This window comes from Ovis canadensis, chromosome 8, assembly GCF_042477335.2.
Source record: "Ovis canadensis isolate MfBH-ARS-UI-01 breed Bighorn chromosome 8, ARS-UI_OviCan_v2, whole genome shotgun sequence".
In the NCBI taxonomy this organism is placed as follows: domain Eukaryota; kingdom Metazoa; phylum Chordata; class Mammalia; order Artiodactyla; family Bovidae; genus Ovis; species Ovis canadensis.
This window is the reverse complement of record NC_091252.1, coordinates 72,935,164-72,956,966: the sequence shown is the minus strand read 5'-3', so window position 1 is coordinate 72,956,966 and position 21,803 is coordinate 72,935,164. Positions and strand designations below refer to the sequence as shown.

At 36.8% G+C, this 21,803-nt stretch overlaps 1 protein-coding gene across 1 annotated transcript in view; it reads right to left on the bottom strand.

Annotated features, from left to right (window-relative positions):
• PEX7 (peroxisomal biogenesis factor 7) overlaps positions 1 to 21,803 on the bottom strand; it is a 74,280-nt gene that overhangs the window by 12,449 nt on the left and 40,028 nt on the right. The window contains exon 9 of the mRNA XM_069598504.1: positions 6,094 to 6,193. Coding sequence (XP_069454605.1) covers positions 6,094 to 6,193 — 100 coding nt within the window. The remainder of the gene's footprint in view (positions 1 to 6,093; positions 6,194 to 21,803) is intronic.

Genomic DNA, 21,803 nt, shown 5'->3' with positions numbered 1-21,803 from the left:
TTTAGGAGTGCAAAGAGAAACAAGAAAACTAGGATGGTTTCCCAGGTCTTGAGTCTGGCTCCAAGATGCAACATTAGGAATATTGAAAGAAGAGTAATGAAACATCTGTTGAGATCACACAGCAAAAGCAATTGTATAAATAGGTCAAGCATCACTGACATATAATTAAAGGCCAGCTTAAAGAAGAAGGTGTGTAAAAGAAAGAGGACTAACACTTGTATATTGGAGAACACCTGCTTTTGGAAGGATGGTAAGGAAGAAACTGGCATAGGAGATGGAGATATTTAGCAGAGAAGTAAGGAACAACTGGTTAGCATGGTTTACATGAAAGCAACAGGAGGGGAAGATGTTTCTTTTACAAAAATTATATAGCTAAAAAAAGAAAAGTCCGAGAAAAGGCTAACTTGGTTTTCAGAAGCTTTTACTGGTGACCTTTTGGGGCTTAACTTCAATTGAATGATGAAAGGGAGACGGGTACAGGGGCTAAAAAGAGAGTGTTGACTTTGAGAAGTAAAAGCAACAGTTAAGCTACTAATTCTTGATGTCTAATAATAGAAGAGAAACTAAATTTACTGGTAGGGAGGTAAGACAGTGGGGTCAAGAGAGTTTTGAAAATAGAGAAAAGAACTGACTGGAAATCTACAACAAAAACAAAATCCCACAGTGGATCATTGAGGAAGCGAAGATCTGAATGAAAAAGCCAGTGAGAAAATTAGGAACCTAATGGAAAGGGGGAAAAAACAGAGCTGAACATAAATATTTTGAGGCCACAGAACTGAAGGAAGACATTCATTCTTGTCTATTTATACAATAAGGTAGGAGGTAAGGACAATGTTCAGAGGGTTAATGATGTCACAGAAGGCTGAGGGAAGATATTGTGGAGAATGGGCTGGAAAATCAAAAAGACTTCAGAGGCAAGTTGAGTAGGACCAAGAGCCTAAATGAAGTTTTTCTGAAACAGTAATTTGCTGTGTGCTGTCACCATTTTTGCTTGTTTTTTAAGAAGCAATGCACCATAGTCTAGAGAAAGAGAAGTGAGTAAGAGAGTGAATGACTGATTCAGGAAGGGAACCCAGAAACAGCAGAGGCTAAGGTGGGAACAATTCAGAACCTCTCATTGCAAGGGCTGTTCATGGAGTGCAGGGGGCAACAGAAACACGATCACAGCAAGATCCCACAGAGCTGGGCCAGGGGAAGGTTTTGTGGCTGGGGGAAAACAAGCAGTTGTTATACAATTTGAAGTTAAATGCTACACAATTCTGAAAGCCTCAAAGAGGCAACAACAGAGCCTAATGCCTGAGAACACTGGGTGCTTCTGGCACCTGTTCTTTTCAACTCTAAAGCCAGTCTATGACAAAAGCACAAAATACCACCTCAGACTAAAGCTGAACAGGACACGTACATCCCATCTACCAGCAATGCTAGTTGTTTTCTAAAATCTGATTTTCCAATCTCATACTGAGAATTTTAAAATATTTTACCTACTGTCAACCTTTAAACTTGGTATCTATGATTGTAGGAATAGGGATCTCAATCAAAACATGAGCTGAATGTTTTAATGATAGCCTAATATTTCTGTTGTTTTCTTATTATTTTAACTGAGATAGAACTGACATGTTAACATCAGTTGCAGATATACAGCATTATGATTATATATATATATATATATATATATACACCTATATATATATCTTATACATATATATACACACACACGGAGAGAACCAAATCTAAGCATCTTTCACCGACACCAAATGAAAACACACAAAATTTCTTCTGCTTTAAGGAAAAATCTTGCTTCCCTGGTGGTTCAGACGGTAAAGAATCTGCCTGCAATCCCCTAGACGGAGCCTGGTGGGCTACAGTCCCTGGGGTTGCAAAGAGCTGGACACACCTGAGCAACTAACACTTTCACTTTCACACTTTATATGAAGTACCTAAATGTTCCTATCATGGATAGACTAGGAATTCACTCATTAAAGATTATGATTACTAAGTACTGATATTTTGGAGTCCCAGAAGACAAATGCATACATGTGATAAAATCACAACAATGAAAAACATGTATACAAAGTGACCGGAAGAGTATTTACCTTTGGGAAGGAGAGGTGGAGTGAGATTTGGAAGGAAGCATGACTAGGCTTTTTGGGATGCTGGTAGTGTGTCCCATACTTAACCTAAATGGTTGTTACACAAGTGTAGTTACTTCTTGGTAACTTACTGAATTACACACTTAAAATATGTGTTTCCCAATGTATGTATTATACTTCAAATAAAAATTCCTGGAAAAAGGCTGAAAAGAACCAAGTTAATATGGTATAATACAGATTCTTTCTAGAGTGGCAAAACCATGGATAATCTTTATCCTTTCTTCTAAATATAACTTCTCAATTTCATCAAAGGAAAAACAATATATTTATTAAACACATAAATGAGGTATCTTGGAATGAACTAGTAATGTCTGCTTTTTAAAAGAGAAATAACTATCTTCCAAATGCATAAATACCCAGCTTATAAATACTAAACTAAATATCAATGAGCAGAATTGATACTGAAGAGACAAAGTCAGGGATTCTAAAAATACATTAATACAGAAAATTCCAATTATACCAATGGACATATATGACAGGTCTAGAATCATTAGCCTAAAAACAGAAAAAAAAAGTTTCCAATGTAGAAATAATAAGGGTAAGAGAGAAAAGAGAAAATGCCAGGACTATACAAATCAAGATCAGAGGGAAAGAATTCAAAGAAAAATGTTCTGAAGTGAAAGATGATTTCAGCCTGGTTAACAAGAGGCCATGGAGTATTTCCTAGCAATTATCCTTAAAGAATGACCCAAGACACTTATTTGCCAAGTTTTAAACTTTTAAAGACAAGACCTTATTATACTCAGTCAAAAAGAAAGGAGGTTATAATACAAGAATGTCTTTGGATCTCATTTTTAAGATCTCTAAGAAGGGAGAAGCTAAAAAGAAAATTATAAATACAAGAAAAATCTCTTTTAAGACAGGGAATATATTAAAGCATGGAAGCCCAAAAGTACGTCAGCAAAGTCTTACAGCTGTTAGAATCAACACAAGAGATAACAAGTTTTCGAAAAATTGAAAGGTACTCTCTAAGAGGTGAGAAAAAAATACTTTTGAATATTACGAACAAAGAGTGAAATTAAATTAACATGCAATCAGTAATCTTGAATACATATATATGAGAACAAATGATAAATATATGTTAAAAATAACTTAAACTATGAACAAAAGGTTAATGCGGTAGATTGAAAATGGTTACAAGTTCTTTGCAGCTACTCCCAACAAGAGGTGGAGTCTCTCTGTCCCTCTGAATCTGACCTGGCCTTGTAACTTGCTTTGCAACAGAAGGAATGTTGTATGACTTTGAAGTCCTCACTATCACCTCACTATCACCCTCCTGGAAATCTACAACTGCTAGGTTAAGAAGCCTGGACTCATCTGGAAACACATGGCTCAGAAGAAAACCAGTGCTATACTCTATGTATTTATGTGAAGCCATCTTACATAGCCCTGGTTAAGTCACTAGATGACTGGAGTCATCTGAGTGACCCCAGGTGAGATCAATAAAGGAACTACTTGGCTGAGTCTGGTGTAAACTGTTGAATCACAGAATTAATTGTAAGCAAAGAAAATTGTTGTTTGAACTACTAGGTTGTAAGGAAGTTTGTTATATAGCAAAAGATAACTGAGATAAGTGAGAGAAAGACAGGGAAGTGAACTAAGAACTTGATGCTTATTTCCCCTAGAAAGGAGTTTAATGTTACTTGGTAAAACTATACATTAATAATGTAAATAAAACAAATGCTTGCATTAAAATGTGATTTTAGATATGCTCTTCTAAAAAAAATGTTGGTTTTAAAAAAACTTAGTTTGAAAGGAAAGTTTAAAGTCTAAGACAGAATATAAATAAAATAAAGGGAAAAAGATAAATTTACAGGGAGAAGAAAAGTATAAACTCATCACCGAAAATGTTAAATCATATGAAACATCTAACAATTTATTCTGAATCTTTCCATCTTTCCATCTCTAGTCATACCTATGGTTTGTTCTCCCACAACAGCCAGAACGATCTTAAAAAACACAAATCACTGGACAGCCAAGGGCAGTAAGAATGAAACTGGACCACTATCTTACACCATAAACAAAAATGAAAATGGATTAAAGATTTGAATGTAAGACATGAATCTGTAAAACTCCTAGAAGAAAACATAGGCAGTAAGCTCCTTGACACTGGTCCTAGTAATAATTTTTTGGCTCTAACTCCAAAACCAAAGGCAATAAAAGCGGAAAAAAAAAAAAAAAAGTGGGACTACATCAGACTAAAGATTTTGCCCAGTGAAGGAAATCATCAAAAAAGAAGATAACCTACTGAGTGGGAGACTATGTTTGCAAGACATATATTTGATAAAGAACTCGTATAACTTAGCACCAAAAACAAATAATCTGATTAAAAAATGGGCAGAAGTGAATAGACATGTTTCCAAAGAAGCCATACAGGTATAATACATGAAATGGTGCTCAATGTCACTATCAGGGAAATGCAAATCAAAACCACAATGAGTATCACCTCACACCTGTGAGAATGGCTCTTAACAAAAAGACAAGAAATAATAAGTGTTGGCGAGGATGTGGAGAAAAGTGAACCTTTATATACTGTTGGTGGGAATGCAAACCGGTATAGCCACGATAGGGAAAAAAATGAGTCCTCAAAAAATTAAAAACAGAACTACTATATGATACAGGAATTACACTTCTCGGTATCTATCTGAAGAAAATGAAAACACCAATTTGACATTTGGCACTCTCCAAGACCTGGATAAGGAGTCGCCATGCATCATGGATGCACATGTACTGCCTCAGGCCACGGGCTGGGGACTGTAGAGATGGGTCAACAGAAATATCCGAGGAGGAAAATATCTAATTTAGGGTCCCTTTTTGGGTACTGTCATGCTTCAATAGGCACATTACAAGATTTTTATAAACTGGGATAGCAATGATTATTTTATTAAAAACAGCTTCTATGATAAATGTTTTTCTCAGAAAAGGAACTAGTATATTTAAAGCACATTGTATTTACATTAAGGATCATACCATTTCACTTATCACTATTTCAATTTTTTCTCTTCTTAGATGCCACTAAGTCATTTTCAAACAGTTATTCTAATGCTAATGAGACTATTTTAACATACAATGAGAATACTTTAAACTCAGAATTATGTCTTGAATTTCTAAAATAAAAGAAACCCATGTATTCATTTAAATTTAAGAACACAGTAATGAGAAACAGAATTTGCTTTGTGTTTAACTTCTAAAAGTTATCATAAATGCATAACTACGTAGTCATACAGTAGAATTTCCACATATTATTTTGTTTCAGGTATAGGATGGTATTTTCACATAGCCTGCATTATTAAAGTATCCTATCACTCAATGTAGTCAAGTGTTTCTGATCTGAGTTTACAATTTCCAAAACTGAAGCTGCTTTATTAAAAACCTGAAGAATATTTTAAAAAGTCCTCAAGAGAATAAAAAGGGGAAAAGATGAAGTCTGGTAACCAAAACAGCAGCCACTCTCCTCTACTTTGTCCCGCACGCGGAGCCTCACTTCTGACCTGGCATGAGGAGACGAAGGTGGCAGTCCCGAGAGGGAGACGGCCGGCCCACAATCTCAACCGCTCAGCGGGCAGCCGAATCCAGGAGCACACACGCTTGCCCTCCATCAGCCTCTGGGGCCCATCCTTCCTCACTCCATTCTCCCCCGTCACCCTTTCCATTGGCAGAGGTCTACAAGTTAGGCACAATAATTTGGGGGAAGTGTCCTTTTCCTCTCAGCAAAGTTAACCCTTCAAGAGGAGAAAAGTATGTTAAGTTTCTGGATACCTCTTCTTCCCTAGTATTTCAAATGCTCAAGTTTACACAGTGAAAAAGGTCAGGTTTCTTAAGTAAATGTACTTTACCTTGCCCTAAAGGCAAGAATTTTGTTCATAGAAGCAATGCATGCCACACGTAGAGCTATTTGTAAACTGTATGGGTAGGAAAAAATATGAGGAGATTGATCCATTACCTGAGTAGGACTCTGAAGACTTAAATCTAAACCACAAGTAAATTCTGTATGATGTTCCACTGTTTCAAGAAGAGGGTCAGGCTTTGAAAAGTTCCAGAATCTGTGAATACAAAGAAAAATAAATAATTTAGATATTAAAACTACAAAAAAACTTTAAGAAAAAAGATATTAAACATAGCAAAGATTTTATCAAAACAGGCTCAACCAAACATAAATGCAGAGCCCCACTACTAATCTATGTAAAAATCTAATAAAGAAAAAAAATGTGTTTTCTTCTGTATATAAAAAGACAAAAATCAAATGGAATTATTAATCAATACACTCCTGTTTAAGTTGACTGTATTCCCATTAGTATACTTTATAGGCCATAAGTTATAGCTAATTTTTTAAAAAATATTGTCCAAGGACATTTGAGATGAGAGACACTAGGCTTTTTTAGCAATTCTAAAAGCATTCATGGCTGTAAAATAAGGATATTGGATTACATGAACTCTTAACATTTTGTGTTTTTAAATACTACTTCATTTCTCAACAAGTGACGTGAACAGATCGTAGGTTTAATTTACATTTCAACAGCAATTCAAAGTCTTTAAAAAGAATCTGTTCTCTTATGAAAATGTCTGTTAATTCCGAAATTCTCTTTTTTCTGAGGCAGGGCCTTTCTTATAGATTCCACATCAATGTAATTTCTAGAGGCAAGAAAAACTGAAATATGTTTTCCTTGGCCAAAATTAAATATTCTATTTATCCTCTATAGACTGGGAGTGGTAATGTTTATCATAATATATCTCTGATTTCTACTATACAGAGAAGAATTTTGTCCTGTTCTCAATGCACAAAATAGTACTTTATGTCTGAAGCTTTATTTGCTCATCATCTTTATTATTTGACTCTACACACACCACAAAAATGGCATATTCAGAATCACAGAGTCATACCAATTCAGCTTGCCTAATCATCTACAACATGGGACACACTGAAGGTTTAGCAGATCTCTTTGAAAGAGAGTAAATACACAGAACCAACAGTCAGTTTGTTTAACCTGGTGGTATTATTTCCCTAATAAATACAGAGTTGGTCTTATTAAGTTTGAAAAGGACTGTTGCTATGGATAATCCACTGTGGGGTACCACAGAGACAATGAATAAACAGCCCATTTATCAGATCACTGAAATCTACACAATATTTAAGCAGAGTGATTTTACTTTTGAAAAATATCTTGTCCAAACAAATGAGGGTACAGGCTGCAGTCTTTCTCAGAAATTATAATAGTGGTCTCTGATGTTTTTGCATATGTGTTCATTTGGATCTAGAGACAGAATTGTACTGAAATCTAATTTTCCAGATCTTGATAATGTTTATAAGCAAAAGTAAATATATAACTGCATAATTTCATTCCTGAAACATAGTTATTCACGGATTTGCACTGAGTCAATAATCAAATGATTTTGTACATACCCACTTTGTTCCAAAAATATTAAAATGGTTTTTAAAATATGCATTTAATATGGCAAAAAATATATAAGTTAAAGGAAAAGTAAGGGTATGAAAGTCAGTTCAAACCTGTAATGAGACTAGTAAACAAAAATATATATTCATGAAGTTGTATATACTTGACAGGAAGGACCGTGAGATGCTAAGCCTTTCAGCAGTCAAAGCAGAATAGGAGACATGACCAGGCCCTGAATTCATAGTGTCTACATCCAAATTGCTCTTGGAAATTTCAAAAGGAAATTCATCCTTGGGAATTCACATTACCTGAAGAGCATCCTCAACATTCCTTAAGGAAACACAGAGATGTTTCATGGGTTCTTCCTCATGAGTCAATAGCATCACACCAAACGGTGGTTTAGCAGAATCCCTCTATGGGAAGGTCATTTAATCCAGGTATCAGCTCTCTGACTTCATTTGAGATTTAGATTTTTTTTTTCAGTAGAATGAATTAAATACAAACCATAAAAAATGGTTTTAGAATTGTTTTTAAAGATAATCAGAAAAGGAGTACGTCAAGGCTGTATATTGTCACCGTGCTTATTTAACTTATATGCAGAGTACATCATGAGAAACACTGGGCTGGAGGAAGCACAAGCTGGAATCAAGATTGCCGGGAGAAATATCAATAACCTCAGATATGAAGATAACACCACCCTTATGGCAGAAAGTGAAGAACTAAAGAGCCTCCTGATGAAAGTAAAAGAAGAGAGTGAAAAAGTTGGCTTTACGCTCAACATGTAGAAAACTAAGATCATGGCATCTGGTCCCATCACTTCATGGGAAACAGATGCGGAAACAGTGGAAACAGTGGCTGACTTTACTTTTTTGGGGGGCTCCAAAATCACTGCAGATGGTGACTGCAGCCAGTGAAATTAAAAGACGCTTACTCCTTGGAAGAAAAGTTATGACCAACCTAGACAGCATATCCAAAAGCAGAGACATTACTTTGTCAACAAAGGTCTGTCTAGTCAAGGCTATGGTTTTTCCAGTAGTCATGTATGGATGTGCGAGTTGGACTGTAAAGAAAGCTGAGCAGCGAAGAATTGATGCTTTTGAACTGTGTTGTTGGAGAAGATGCTTGAGAGTCCCTTGGACTGAAAGGAGATCCAACCAGTCCATCCTAAAGGAGATCAGTCCTGGGTGTTCACTGGAAGGACTGATGTTGAAGCTGCAACTCCAGCACTTTGGCCACCTCATGCGAAGAGCTGACTCATTAGAGAAGACCCTGATGCTGGGAAAGATTGAGGGCAGGAGGAGAAGGGGACGACAGAGGATGAGATGGTTGGATGGCATCACTGACTCAATGGACATGGGTTTGGGTGAACTCCGGGAGTTGCTGATGGACAGGGAGGCCTGGCGTGCTGCGGTTCTTGGGGTTGCAAAGAGTCAGACACGACTGAGCAATTGAGCTAAACATGGATTTGTTTATATCCTCCTAAGAAGTTTCTGGAAAACAGTTTTTATTGTTCTTTTGTTATTTTAAGCCAGTTAAAGGATAAGGCAGCACTAAGGACAAGACAGGTGGCCTTAACAAAATTTGGTTACTAATAAGGGCATGTGTGTGAAACCATCCAACTTTAGCTTGAACAAGTGTGACAGAGAAAGTCACACATGCAGGAAGGCTGAAATTCTACTCAAAAAGTCAGTTTGAATTTGCTCTAATACACAGTTTAATGGGCGGTCATGGCCCCACCCAGTTTCACACCACAGATTCATACCATCCTAATTTTCACATAGGAGAAACTATCAAGTATTACTGTGCATTTTGCAAAACCCTTATGAAACAAAATGCATGCTAACAGTCTAAGGTTACTATTTGGTGAAAGGTGGGCTAGTCTAGTGAATGTCATAATAGCATTATTGACTATTACACCATTTCACAGCTCCAATGTAATTATGAAATTATGTAACATATAAAGTGTATATTATGGTACAAAAACAATGAGACAGTCATTCCTAGCAGAATGGCTGACTAGGTGCCTAGACCAATATTCCTACTGAAAAAACCCCCAAATCCTACATAATACAGGAAAACAAACAAACACCAGAAAAACTTCATAAAAGCATCAGCAAGGAACACTCAGGTAAAAACCATGTGAACAGTGAAACCCAGAAATGGATGTGGAACAATGAAGCCAGTTTTTGTCTTTAGAGGATCTGCTAAATAGAGAGAACCCAAGCTTCAGATTTAATTAATATTAATGATTTTCACCTAATTAAAATGTCTTAACAAAAACATCAAGTTGAATACAGTAAACTGCAGAAGCTAAATCGGTTGAGAAAACCAAAAGCAGAACAATGTGACTATACACTATAATTTGTTTCTTAATCGCTAATGGCTCTTTCAATAAACAACAGAAAGAAATGTATTTTTCTTCATTCCCACCCGCCAATGGCAACCACTGTTAACAGTTTGATATGTATATACTGCCAGAATTCTGTCTCCATTCATGTTGCAACAGGAAGGGGTGGCCTGTAAGGAGGAGGTGAGCTTTTCTCCAGGTTTTCTTCAATTGCAATGGAGGGAGTGGACAAGTTCTCTTCCTGCAGTCTTCCTCTGGACTCTAGGGCTCCAGAAGTTCTATACATCTCAGGACTTTCATATGCCTATCATGGCAGTAAAATTGGCTCCTTCTAATTGGGAGAAGTCAGGCCACATGTATCATTAAGTGGTCAAGTAAGACATATTATTTTTAAGTGAAATGTTTGTTTTGGTCTAGCACATATACTACTTGGTGCCTTTTTGTCTCTTTGCTGATGAAATCACTGACTCATGGGAAGTAAATACACTTGAAAGGCCTCCAACGATTAAAAATATTACAGAACTGTAGGAACATTTTTCATTTAAACTGGAGATGGAAAAAGAAAAATTCATCATAGGACAATGTCTGGGTTGAGTTTCTTTTCGCCTCTGACTACAGTTCATGAACACAGCAAACATGTAATACTGTGTCTAAACAAAACATCGAAATTATTTCAAAAATTAAGCCAAATTACTTTTTACTTCATTTAAATGTAATGTGAAATCTCTATACTAATGCTTTTGAAATTTAGCCGATAGGTGAGTTCAGCAGGTTTAAAATATTTTTCAAAGTTCTTTCTTTTCCTTTTCTGTTTCCAACTTTGGAGTTATTAACTCTTTGTCTTTCCTAACTTCAAGAAAAAGATGGGGAAATGCTTTGGCAACTTTTCAGTGTCTTATATGTACATTAGTTTTAATTAATTAGTAATTAGTTAATTATGAGGCTTTTGTTTTCGAACTGCTCATAATTTAATTTTTTAGGGATCAGAGGACCGACCACTCATGGTCTTCTCATGTTTTTAAAAGTTTAAGCAAACTGCACCATTATGAGTCCCTCTGTTTGCACTGTTGGGACTAGCAGACTCTAGAGTGATGAGCAAAAATGTCACAACAGCTTCTTTCCTCATTATTTAATTACTTATTTATTCAACAATTTGTAAGTCCTAGAATATGCCAGGTACAAGCACAAGAAGCAAGAGAGCTGACCTCAGACTTCCCGCAGCTCATTGTCCAGTGGGATAGACTGACATAAAAAAAAAAAAAGTCACAAAAACACAAGTGTAATTGCAATTGACAAGTACCCCCAAAAGACAATGAAGAAGGATGTAAGAATGAACTCACGAGTAAAGTGACCCTGAGCTGAAATCTGAAGGTTGAGGAGATAGCCAGGTGGAAAGCAGAAAAAGCAGCTTGGATTTAAGGTGCTAGCAGTGATGATGAAGAAAGGCTGGTAGGATGGAAATAAATTTAGGCGGAATTAATAGGACAGAAGAAATCAAGACTGACTCCCATGTTTCTGGCTTCCAGCATAATACTTACAATGCTTCCGCTATACATTTATTTACAGACCTATTGTCCTCTAGTGGGGATTCCCTGGTACCTCAGCTGGTAAAGAATCCGTCTATAATGCAGGAGACCCCAGTTCGATTCGTGGGTCGGGAAGATCCCCTGGAGAAGGGACAGGCCAACTCCAGTGTTCTTGGGCTTCCCTGGTAGCTCAGATGGTTAAGAATCTGCCTGCAATGTGGGAGACCTCCGTTTGATCCCTGGGTTGGGAAGATCCCTTGGAAGAGGGCATGGCAACCCACTCCAGTATTCTTGTCTGGAGAATCCCCATGGACAGAGGAGCCTGGCGGGCTACAATCCATGGAGTCACAAAGAGTCAGATGTGACTTAGCACAGCACATTTTCCTCTAGTAGCCTCCTTGAATTCAGGGACAGTATCCTATTTGTATCTCTTGCATGTATAAAAATGTCTGTCTCACACAAGGACACCCGAAGAATGTTTCATGAATGGATGAATAAAAAAATTAAGTGAGGATATAAAGGACAAGATAGAGAAACAATAAAGGCCAACTTCACAAATAAGGTAACGTTTAAATCACCTTTAGACCTGGTTCCCAAATGATAGACCAAAAACTCCTTATACCAGACATTCAAAAAATACACACTTCCCAGCTTTGTTGAGGAATTTTTTCCTGAAAATTCTGAGTAGACCAGAAATGAACGCAGAAAGCTTTCCCCAGGAAATGCTGATGCTCAACCAACTAGGTTTGGGAATCACCATCCAAAGCAGTACTTCTTAAACTTAACTTATTTCAAGATACCAATGTGACAAATTCCCATTAGAAACAGCAGCGATCTTAGGCAGAAAGGGAGGCTAATAGGGCAGTGGTTCTCAACCCTGACTACTGGAATCAACTGAGAAACTTAATTCATCCGAGGTGCACCTCAGGCACTGGAAGGTGCAAACATTCTCCAGGTGATTATAATGTACAGTACAGGTTGAGAGCCTCATGAGAACCGTTATTTTGAGAAATAGTCCCTTTGTATTGAAGCTAGCTCAAGCTGGTTTCTGTTTCACACTTGCATGCAAGCACACACTCATGCAAGCACGTGCACACACACACACAAACACAGAATCTAATAGCGGAGAAAGAAAAGGGATGCTACTGAATTTTGTTTTATTCTCTGTATTGTCTTCCTCTATTTCTTTGCATTCTCTATATAGCTCAATCTATTAGGTCAAATCTCTAAGAATTCAATTTTAGAACACTTAGTGCTGGCACATTCTAGACTAGGGTTTCAGGACAGATCTCAAGGGTGAATTATTTATCCCTGAGTCCTCAGGGAACAGAGTAAACTACTAACAGCTGACAGGTAGCAAGTACCCCATTGTTCAAAATAAAGACTTGATACGCATGCAAATAACTAACAGAAGAAAACACTGAGGTTCTCTGCTCTATAACCCTTTTCTTAAAAATGATAATTGCACAGATTAGAGTCCATTACTTCTGCAAGGTTCATGACAAAGAGCAGATGCTTCCTGATGCACCTCCTCGACCCTTCACCTCAGGGGCAATCACTTTAAATTCTTTTAGCTGTTTCTTCTGATATTTTATTCCATATTTCTAAATAATACACACACAGAAATCACTGATTATTTTCATTTTTATATTTTTATCTTTTGACTTCCTACTATGGAAGATGAGGCAAAGCAACATCTACATTAGATGTTGTACAAATATACACAACAAAATCCAGTCAGTTGCCTTTCTGACACTGCACAACAGAATTTTTAAATTATAATGCAAATTAACTGACAAAAATCCATAAATTTTCTCTTGGAACTAATCAGCACAATTCAAAGTTCAAAGCGGTGACTTCTACCGTATTAAGCTAAGGCTTAACATTCCTCACTCCTTTTAGATCTATTTCTTCATGCAGTTGCATTAGGTTATGAATTAGACATGGATTTGGTGATTCTTACAGAAAAATGTTAGTAATAAATAATTCTGAAAAATGTTCTGCAGTTATGAATCAAGGTACTTAAAATCCGAAGTCTTACAAGTTTTTTTTTCTAATATGTTGTTTCATTTGATAGGAAGTTATTTTCATTTTTTCACCCAGCATTTAACTAGCAAATTCATGCTTCACTTCATCAAAAGATCTTTCCAGTATGACAATAATTACCTTAAGAATTTTCTAATTTAAACAAGTCAAATGGAAAAAAATCTTTGGGAACATACTAACAAGCTCCAGAGTTACTGGTTTATACCTACAAATATCTTAACCATTAGGTATATAAAGCTTAAAGAGAAATAACAGTAAAGTGCATATTACAATTAACTGTAGAAAAAGACAAAAATATATTTCTGTAACTTCAGTTAACAATCAGGATACCAATAAAAGATTCCAAATTTGTTCAATAGTAAAATTTTGCAATCAAGTCATTAGTGACTAAGCATACACACATTAAACACAAGAGAACAGCAAGTTTTCTCCTTGATAAATATCTTTTTTTTTTTTATCACAGTATGACTTTCTACTTTAAATTCAGTTTTATGAATTACTACTTAAAACACAAAGTGAAAACCTAATTTATATACAACTGCTTGCAGGCTCTTAAGGTCAGAGTGACCAAAGGATATCATAAATTTTCATATAATTTAAATTCGCTTGTGTTTATAAACAATTATGTTAGTATATCCACGCCCCAGATGCCAGGGACAAAATGAAGAAAGAGATGAGTCCTACCCTGTAATCAGACAACATGCTTTACTAACACAAAATATATTCAGTACTAAAATATCCTTGCAAGAATTAAAGAAACATGTGAATGCAAATATTCTCATTATTAAAAAGGCAAACCAGAGACGACTACATTAAGATGCTTTCTTAACACCAGGGATGAAGTTTAGCGAACCTTTGTCACAAAGCAAAAAATGTGATGAATGATGAGAGTTACAAGCATATTTACACCTAAGATCTCTGAAAGGCATGGAACACTCAACAACTCTGATCATTTTAAGAATCTGTTCCGACAAACCAACACTTAGCATCCGATGGTTAGCCACACCAGTTCTTGTGGTTGGAGTAACAAATGCAGAGGAACTAAAAGCAACTGTCTGAAAAAGATGAAGTGAGATGATCACGTGAAGCTGCACAGGCGTTCACGTTCAGCTCCTCACATTTCTCATCTATTTACTTTGACTGACCTTTTTTTTTTTGTGAGTAAGGGGGACTGGGTAAAGTTGAAATGAAAGGTTTGTGAGACAGAGTACATATTCAGCTATACTATCTGTTTGCTTTGGCTGACCTTTTTTTTATGGGGAAGGGGAAGAAAGAGAAGTATCTGCTCGTGGAAATCTCTGTGCTAATAATCATAAGGATCAAAAAAGAAGGCTGTCATGCACACCAAAGTTAAGACACGTACTGTATAAAGGCAAATCCCCGGCGAGTCAATGTGACAAAGATAAAAAGTATTTCTGCGTCTGCTGCTTTGTTAGGCTTTTAAATTTACTACAATTCACCTAAAGGCCATTTTCACGCTTACGCAACATAATAAAGCTATTTATCTTATTTTACAATTAAACATTATAATTATCACATTTATTAGAAGGTATTGATAAGAAACATTTTCAGAATTTTATTTTACATGATCAAACACTGCTTATTTTTCTCTCAAATGTTTTTATTTTGAATTACCAACCCACAGAAAAAGTCAAATAATATATATTGAATATCCATATACTCTTCATCGAGATTCACCAGTTAAGATTTTGCCACATTTGCTTTTTCTCCCTTTACACATATGCATATAAAATAATATCTTGCTGAACTATCTAAAACTAAACTACAGACATCATGAGGGCTTCCCTGATAGCTCAGTTGGTAAAGAATCTGCCTGCAATGTAGGAGACCCCGGATCAATTCCTGGGTCAGAAAGATCCACTGAAGAAGGGATAGGCTACCCACCCCAGTATTCTGGCCTGGAGAATTCCAGGGACTGTATAGTCCATGGGGTCACAAAGAGATGGACACGACTGAGCAACTTTCACAGACATCAGGATTTGAGTGTTTCTGTGATTCTGCTAGTTTTTAACAATTTTGATCAGAAATAAAAGAACCCTAGACTTACAAGAAATTTTCAGGTATCAAGTAATATAAAAAGACTGGAAATAGAAGGTCTAGGTTCAAGTTTGGGTCTATTACTTGCCACCTATGCGACATCAGTCAGTCTTCCCATCTGAGTCAACTGTCTTCTGGATAAATGGGCACACCCTCACAGTAGTGTTGTGTGAAAATACTTAAAATGTAAGAACAGATACAGATGTGGAAGGATTTTTGGCATTTAAAGACTTAGCTACTCTTGGCCCTACCCCACTCAAAAATCGGAGCACTTTTGACACTGGAAGAAGGGGAGGCAACTCATAACTGTAAGGACTATCATGACCACTGTAGGACCTTTTGCATGGTTACTGCCAACCAAACGCCGGTAGTGTCGCCCACCACTGCCACAACATCAATTATGCCCCCACTAAGAATTAATAAAGGTGTAACTGCAGAGTGTAAATATAACTAGGAAAACATGCACAGTAACCCTCAGGCCCTATTACCTCCATGGGAGGGTAAGAATGCTCTTCTGGAAGCCCAGGGAGACAATATGAAAGTTCTAGAAATCTAAGAAGCACTGCAAAATATTCTGCCCAGGGGGCAGAAAGCCACTGAAAGGAAAGGAGGTAGAGAATGCTTGAGTAAAAGTTAATCTGGTGTATACCCTTCCTTTTCAGGTATTTTTCAATGTAAAGGTATATACATTGGGTTGGCCAACCCGGTAATTACAGAAGTTTTAAAAAGTCAACAATTATTAAGACTGAAATCATGGAGGTCTAGGGCCAGCCCCTGTGGAGTATACTGGCTTGTGAGAGCTGGTGTACATGTCTCTTCTTGACCCCAAGTTTACCAACATCATATCATACTAGTAGCTTGACCCCGCCAGAGGGGTGTACCTACACCACAGAATTCCTACTTCAAACCCTAGAAATCAGGCTCCCCCGCTCACCTAGAGAGCTGGCTGTTAAACATCTATCACCACACCACTGGTCAGCCCTCCCTGTGTTCTATGCTGAATAATAAATTGTTAATAAACTCAAATGCTGTCATTACCAGGTCTACACAAAAGAGAAGTACAGATTAAAAATACTATTACCTTGTACATATATATTTAGAACTCAAGGCTAGAACTCTGAATTTAAAAGTTATGTACCAGAGAACACACTGACAAGTTTCACACTGTTTCACTGGAAACCGAACTCCAGGGATGCAGAGGACCACCAAAGGCCAGGTTGAGCCTGACTGTGTAGCCATAAAACAAAGACTATTACCTTACCCTTTGAAGACTAGACCTGGAATTGGCCCCAACCCCATACAGATGCTCTTCTGTCACCATCCATTCAATACTAATAATGACTATAGTAGCAAAAACTTATATAGTGTCTGCTATGTGCCAGCATTTGTGTGTATCAACTCATCTAATCCTCACAACAATCTTAACGTTGTAGGTGCTATCACAATCTCCAGTTTACAGATGTTCACACTTCCACAGGAATTAAAGAGCAATCTGGCTAACCACATAGGAGTTAGTCTGTGGTCCTAACTCCTGTGTTACCTGGGAACGTGCCAACCTGCAGTTAGTCTATTCAATGTATAGTTAGTCTGTTCAAATATATCTTTCACTACCCCACATCTGTTTTTATGACTACACATCTCCCACTATGCCAACACAACTGACATGCTTCAGGTTCCTTTGTGTGCTTCTATTTCTCTTTATGTCTTTGCTTTTATCATTTCCTCAGCAAGATAGCCCAAACTATTTATTACAATAGCTGGCAGATAACAGCGATTCTGTAAAATATGCCTAAATTTTAAAAGCACAGCTGTACCATTTTATATCCAAAAAGGAGCTTAACAGTTCAGTTGGAAACATTAAAATTGCTGGTACGGGCAAACAGTTTCATATAAGCTGTGGATAAGTACAGTTTGAAAACACTGGAATTAAAATTCACTTCAAATTTTTCTTGCAAAAAGATTCTAAATCCAAAAAAGTCTAAAAAAAACCCCATGCTGTTTTATTATCAAAGTGCACTGATTTTACAATGTTTTAAAAGTTAGAATATTTATAAAACTATCCTGAAACAGAACAGTGTTACTCTGTTTTAGACTAATAATTTTAGCTTTATCAATTTATGAAAGTTATATCTTTATCTGAGAAGTATTTCTTATATACATGGAAGAGACAAAACGTCCTTCCTAGTGAAGAAACATAATTATAGCAGCTTTTACTTTTGCTTGGATTAATACGTATCTACTTTGTTGATTTCTGCCTGTGTTTATGAAATGATCTATAGGTATAAAACCAAATACTAGCATTTAGAACTCAAACCATACTTATGTGTGGCTGGTACAGCAAACATGTCTGGGCAGAAAAAGCAGTAACCTAATGGAGAGTATATCAGAAGAAAGATAACAGACTAACATCGATGATGATAACATTCATAAAAGAATGTAAATAATTCACTATTAAATATATTTTAAAATTAAGTACTATTCTGAGTGAAGTTTAGAAAGAACCAATGTGCATTTCGATAGAATATATTGCCTATCAGCTGAAGGGAGTTCTGATATTTTTTCCAAAAGATTGGAGCTTTTATTTAACCTAAACTATGCTAAATAATTTCAAATCTATGTTATACATTACTTTTTTAGATCTTTATTAGATAATTGATGAAACATAATGAGCTACTCTACAGGTAAAGAAAGGACTTAAAACTTTTCCCAATTAGATATGATAATCTACCCACATAAAAAATATAGAACTTGAATTTTATAAAACTAAAATATCTGCCATAGCATCAGTTTTGATATAATGCCCACCATATAAACTGTTTTAAAAGCTTAAAAACTGAACAAAATATAAATTTACAAGTAAATGAAAACATATATTTGAAAAGTCTATGTTAGAGAAACTAGCCACACAGAATCTACGGTGCTATCTGTAAAATTGCCAGTGCTAAAAACTAAACAGGTGACTGCTCATCTTATATCTTTTTTTGTTGTTGTTTTAAAATAATTTTTCTGTCACTAAAAATATTATCGATCCAGTGAGATTTAAAATTCTTCAGAGGATAAATTTAACCTATAGCACATGGAGTAAAAATCTACCCAAAATGCACCTTTCCTGACCTTTCCAATGAGTGGTCACCACTCACAAGTAACGAGAGACAAAAGTCAAACAACGACTTAGTACAATTAAAAGTCGTATTTTCAACATGTGTTGAGAGTTACAAATGTGCATACATATATACATACATTCAAAACTGAAAAGTTTTTCAAATGGTTTTTTTTCTATTCATTTTCCTTTGCATAAGGAAGTCTTTGATAACCCCATATTGGAATATATGATTAGTAGCCTCTAGTTACATCTTGTATGAAGATGGAATGGTAGTAGCTATGCAAGCAGGCTAAGCTGCTTCAGTCGTGGTCTGACTCTGCGATCCTATGGACTATAGATGGCCAGGTGCCTCTGTCCAGGCAAGAATATTGGGATGGGATGCCAGTTCTTCTAAAATTATATGTTAAAATTAAAATCCTATTTCTGGAAGAAAAATGATTTTGTCTCTATATACTGCCAGTGAAGAAACTGGGTTTAAATGTTTTTCTTTACTTCACTTCAGATTAGGAAAGTGTTTCTCAATTTTACAGAAAAAAAGGAGAACTCCAGGGTTTAGACCTGACTAGGGCTACTGTTCTCAATAACTGAGACAAATAACGTAGAGGAATATGCAAACCTTGCAGAGTGAAGGAAGTGAAGAAATAAAGAACGAGATGCCTGTGTGGACACTCCGGTGCCTGCATCCAGCAGAGTGCTGAAGAAGCGGGCCTGAGCTGGGCAAGAGGTCAGGGCTGGGCAAGGCGGGTGGGCAGCATCAGCTAGAATGCATATGTAGAAGTATACTGAGCCAGAGTTCACCAAGTTTAAAGGGGAGAGAAAGAGATTCCATGATGAAGCACAGAAAGGAAGGGCTGGGGAGGATGAGAAAATAAAAACAAAAAAGAAGAACATGGAATCCCTAAGGTAAGGAGTTTTAAGAAGGAAAGCCTGATCTACAATTTGAAATACAGCAACAAGGTCCAGTACGACAAGTGCTGACGAGTGGACTAGATATGGTATTATTGAGGTCACTGATGCTTCTGCCAGAGCAATTTCAGTAAAGAAGTGGGGCTAAGCCAGCTTTAGGCTTAGGAGTAAACGGACTCATTGCCCTAACTGCGTAGGACTATAAGCTTTCAAGGATCTACAAGAATGTCTGAGAGCTGACAATTAAAATCAATTTTTAATTAAGTACATATAAATTTAACATTATTAATTGTTAAGTGTTGTATTTAAACATTGCATTCCACTTAAAAACAATTTTTTATGTTGGATTTTTTTTTATTTCACAAAAATTCCTAAGTAAGCATAATGATTGCCAAGAAATCATAATCCATCACAAGTAAGCCACTTATTCCAAGATGACTTCAAAAGCCAAAGCATAAAAATCTTTCAAGATAATTAGCCCTGTTGAATCAGTGATGTGGATCCATTTTATAGATTCAAATGAGATAGGGTAAGTAAGACCTCCAAGCAGAGCACCCTAGGACTGCAGAGCTTTTGTGGCCTTGGTGACTGGAGCCTCAGGGGACTCTAAAGCTTGGCTAGGGCTTCCCAGGTGGCTCAGTGGTAAAAAAAAAAAAAAAAATCTGCCTGCCAACACAGGAGACACGGGTTCAATCCCTGATTTGGGAAGATCCCCTGGAGACAGAAATGGCAACACTAGTATTTTTGCCTGGGAAATCCCAGAGACAAAGGAGTCGGCAGGGCTACAGTCCATGGAGTTGCAAAAAGTTGGACACAACTTTAACAACTATAAACAACAACAAAGCTTGGCTAAGAAGGAAAGAGAACTTAAAGGAAAATACAGGATACAGGAAGAAGTTACAGGCTGAGGAGAAAGTCAGTAGAGAGTTGCATACTGATGATACAACACAAAGAAGGCATTTAATGGAAAAAAGTGCTGAAGGACATAGAAGTGTATGGGATTAAAACCACTCGTGTGCACAGGTTCTGATTAGCACAGAAGAAACAGATAGGTACAGACTTAGATAAATTTACAGGTTTGCAGTGAAAATTAGGGCTTCCCTGGTGGCTCAGACAGCAAAGAACCCGCCTGCCAATACAGGAGACATGAGAGACATGGGTTCGATCCCTGGGTTGGGAAGATCCCCTGGAGGAGGGCATGGCAACCCACTCCAGAATTCTTGCCTGAAGAATCCCCATGGACAGAAGAGCCTGGCGGGCTACAGTCCATGGGGTCACAAACAGTCGACTGAATGACTGAGCACAGCACAGAAAAAATTAAGATAATTTGTGTTTGAGCCCTACAATTAGTTTTTTTTAAAGAGAGAGATAAGGTGGTTTGCTGAAAGTGCAGGGAATAGGGCAGAGGAGGTAACTTAAGAAGAGAAGTAAAGATTGGAAACCCAGATAAAGAATTAGCACAGTATTTTCAAGTATGTCCTTCTATGCAGTTCTTTAATAACTTTGCAAGCTTGTGAGGACATTCCATTTTCATAGGAAAGAAACCTAAACTCTAGTTATATAGACAAAATTGCCTGTTTTAAGTCTTTTTCAACTATGTTAAAGATCTCACATTACCTAGTTATGATCACAATCTTGCCAAATGTTTACCAGTGATGTTTTTGACCTTGCAGTATGTCACAGAACCAAGACCTAGCCATCCCTCTCTCCCCAGAAGCACTGAACATCTATCCCCCAATCTCTAGTCCTGCTCAGGATTCAGAAAAAAAGCAAAGCCTAATTCTTGAAAGTGGAGAGAAAAAAGAATCTATAAAAGTAGTGAAGCACTATGAAATACACCTGAAGCTAATACAATATTATAAATCAACTATACTTCAATTAAAAAGTGGAGGGAAGACTCTGTGCCACAAAACTGCAATGATTTCTGAGCATAGTTAGGTACCTACAAGATTTTGGAGTACTGCAGTTTGCACTCAAAAGCCCAGTCTGGACAAATATTCCTGAGATAAACCTACATCAACAAAAGTGAGGCATCTCCCAACTGTGTGTTTAGGGATACTTAAGTATATACATAAAACAGGGAGTGGTCAGTAAAATTAAGATCATAATGACAATTCTGAAAAGCAAGAACAGGTAGTCACCAGATTTTCCCCTTTAATTAGAAAAGGTCAGTGAAATGGATTTAAGAGGTCCAAAGATTAATGCCCCCACTTCAGTTTTCAAGGCTTTGGCAATCAGCTTCAAACTCCAGAAGAGATTCTGAATTCCAAGAAC